Below are 1,480 nucleotides of genomic sequence, written 5' to 3' on the forward strand. Positions count from 1 at the left end.
ACCGCCCGCCGCAGCAAGAAGACCCGCAAGTTCCTGCAAGCCCGTGGTGCCCGGCTCAACAACCATGCTGAGGAGCCACCCACCGAGGCTGAGGGCTCTGGCAGCCCCCTGCCGCCCCCACAACTGCCCTCACCACCTCTGCCTGAGGGGCTGCCCCTGCCCTATGACAGCTTTGAGCTGCCTGAGGAGGAGGAGCTGCCCCCACACCCCTTCCCCTTCCCCTACCAGCCCCCCCTATCCCCTGATGAGGCCGCTTCTGACGATGACGCCATCGACCCCGACCTGATGGCATATCTGAGCTCGCTGCACCATGAGTCGCTGGCGCCTGGGCTTGATAGCCCTGACAAGCTGGTGCGCAAGCGCCGCTCACAGATGCCCCAGGAGTGCCCTGTCTGCCACAAGGTCATCCATGGTGCCGGCAAGCTGCCTCGCCACATGCGCACGCACACGGGCGAGAAGCCCTTTGCCTGCCAGATCTGTGGAGTCCGATTCACACGGTGAGTGCTGCTGGATGGACTCTCCCTGCCTGACATGTACTAAATGATATCTCCTATGGCACTCCCCCTGCCAGTCCTAGGGGGGCCTGGTCACAGGCCTGGCATGGTCCATGGGGTCTTCTGCATCCCCTGAGTGCTGCTGGGTTGTCTGATGGCATACTGCACAGCACCCCTCTGCCAGTCCTGCCAGTGCAGTGCAGATTCAGAGGGTCTTCCGCACTCCATGAGTGCTCTGGACCAACATAGGGTACCCAATGGCATCCTCCATGGCACCCCCTGCAAGCTCTGTTGGGGTGCAGTGGGTTATGGGGCCTTCTGCAGCTCATGAGTGCTGCTGGACTGATGTAAGGTACCCAGTAGCATCCCTTGTGGTGCCCCTCTGCCATACCTGCTGGTGAAGTCAGGTCAATGGGGTGTTCTGCGCTCTCTGAGTGCTGCCAGATCAACCAAGGCTTGATACTTGATGGGCACCCGTAACACCTCTTCTGCCAGCCCTGGCATGGTGTAATGCAGGTCCAAGGGAGTCTTCCACACTATGTAAGCACTGCCAGACTACCCAGGGTACCCAGCAGCGTCCCCCCTGCCAGCACCCAGCTGCATCTCAGCCATGCAGCCGTTCAACGGTCCCCTGCCCTGTCAAGCCCCTAGACCCCTCTGCCCTGCAGAGCATCCCTGCTCTGGGACTTCCAGCACCACTGCCCTTCCTGCTATGGCTGGGTGGCATGTCAGCTACTCAATGCCAATATCTCCCTGTGTGTCCCAACTCCAGGAATGACAAACTGAAGATCCATATGCGGAAGCACACAGGTGAGCGGCCCTACTCCTGCCAGCACTGCAGTGCCCGCTTCCTGCACAGCTATGACCTGAAGAACCACATGCACCTGCACACAGGCGCCCGGCCCTACGAGTGCTACCTCTGCCACAAGGCCTTCGCCAAGGACGACCACCTCCAGCGGACCCTCAAGGGCCAGAACTGCCTTGCG

At 61.2% G+C, this 1,480-nt stretch overlaps 1 protein-coding gene across 1 annotated transcript in view; it reads left to right on the forward strand.

Moving 5' to 3' along the window:
• The window catches only part of ZBTB7B (zinc finger and BTB domain containing 7B), a 2,260-nt gene that overhangs the window by 466 nt on the left and 314 nt on the right, over positions 1–1,480 (forward strand). The window contains exons 2-3 of the mRNA XM_017727869.1: positions 5–497; positions 1,267–1,477. Coding sequence (XP_017583358.1) covers positions 5–497; positions 1,267–1,477 — 704 coding nt within the window. The remainder of the gene's footprint in view (positions 1–4; positions 498–1,266; positions 1,478–1,480) is intronic.

Source organism: Corvus brachyrhynchos, unplaced genomic scaffold, assembly GCF_000691975.1.
Source record: "Corvus brachyrhynchos isolate BGI_N302 unplaced genomic scaffold, ASM69197v1 scaffold122, whole genome shotgun sequence".
Lineage (NCBI taxonomy): Eukaryota > Metazoa > Chordata > Aves > Passeriformes > Corvidae > Corvus > Corvus brachyrhynchos.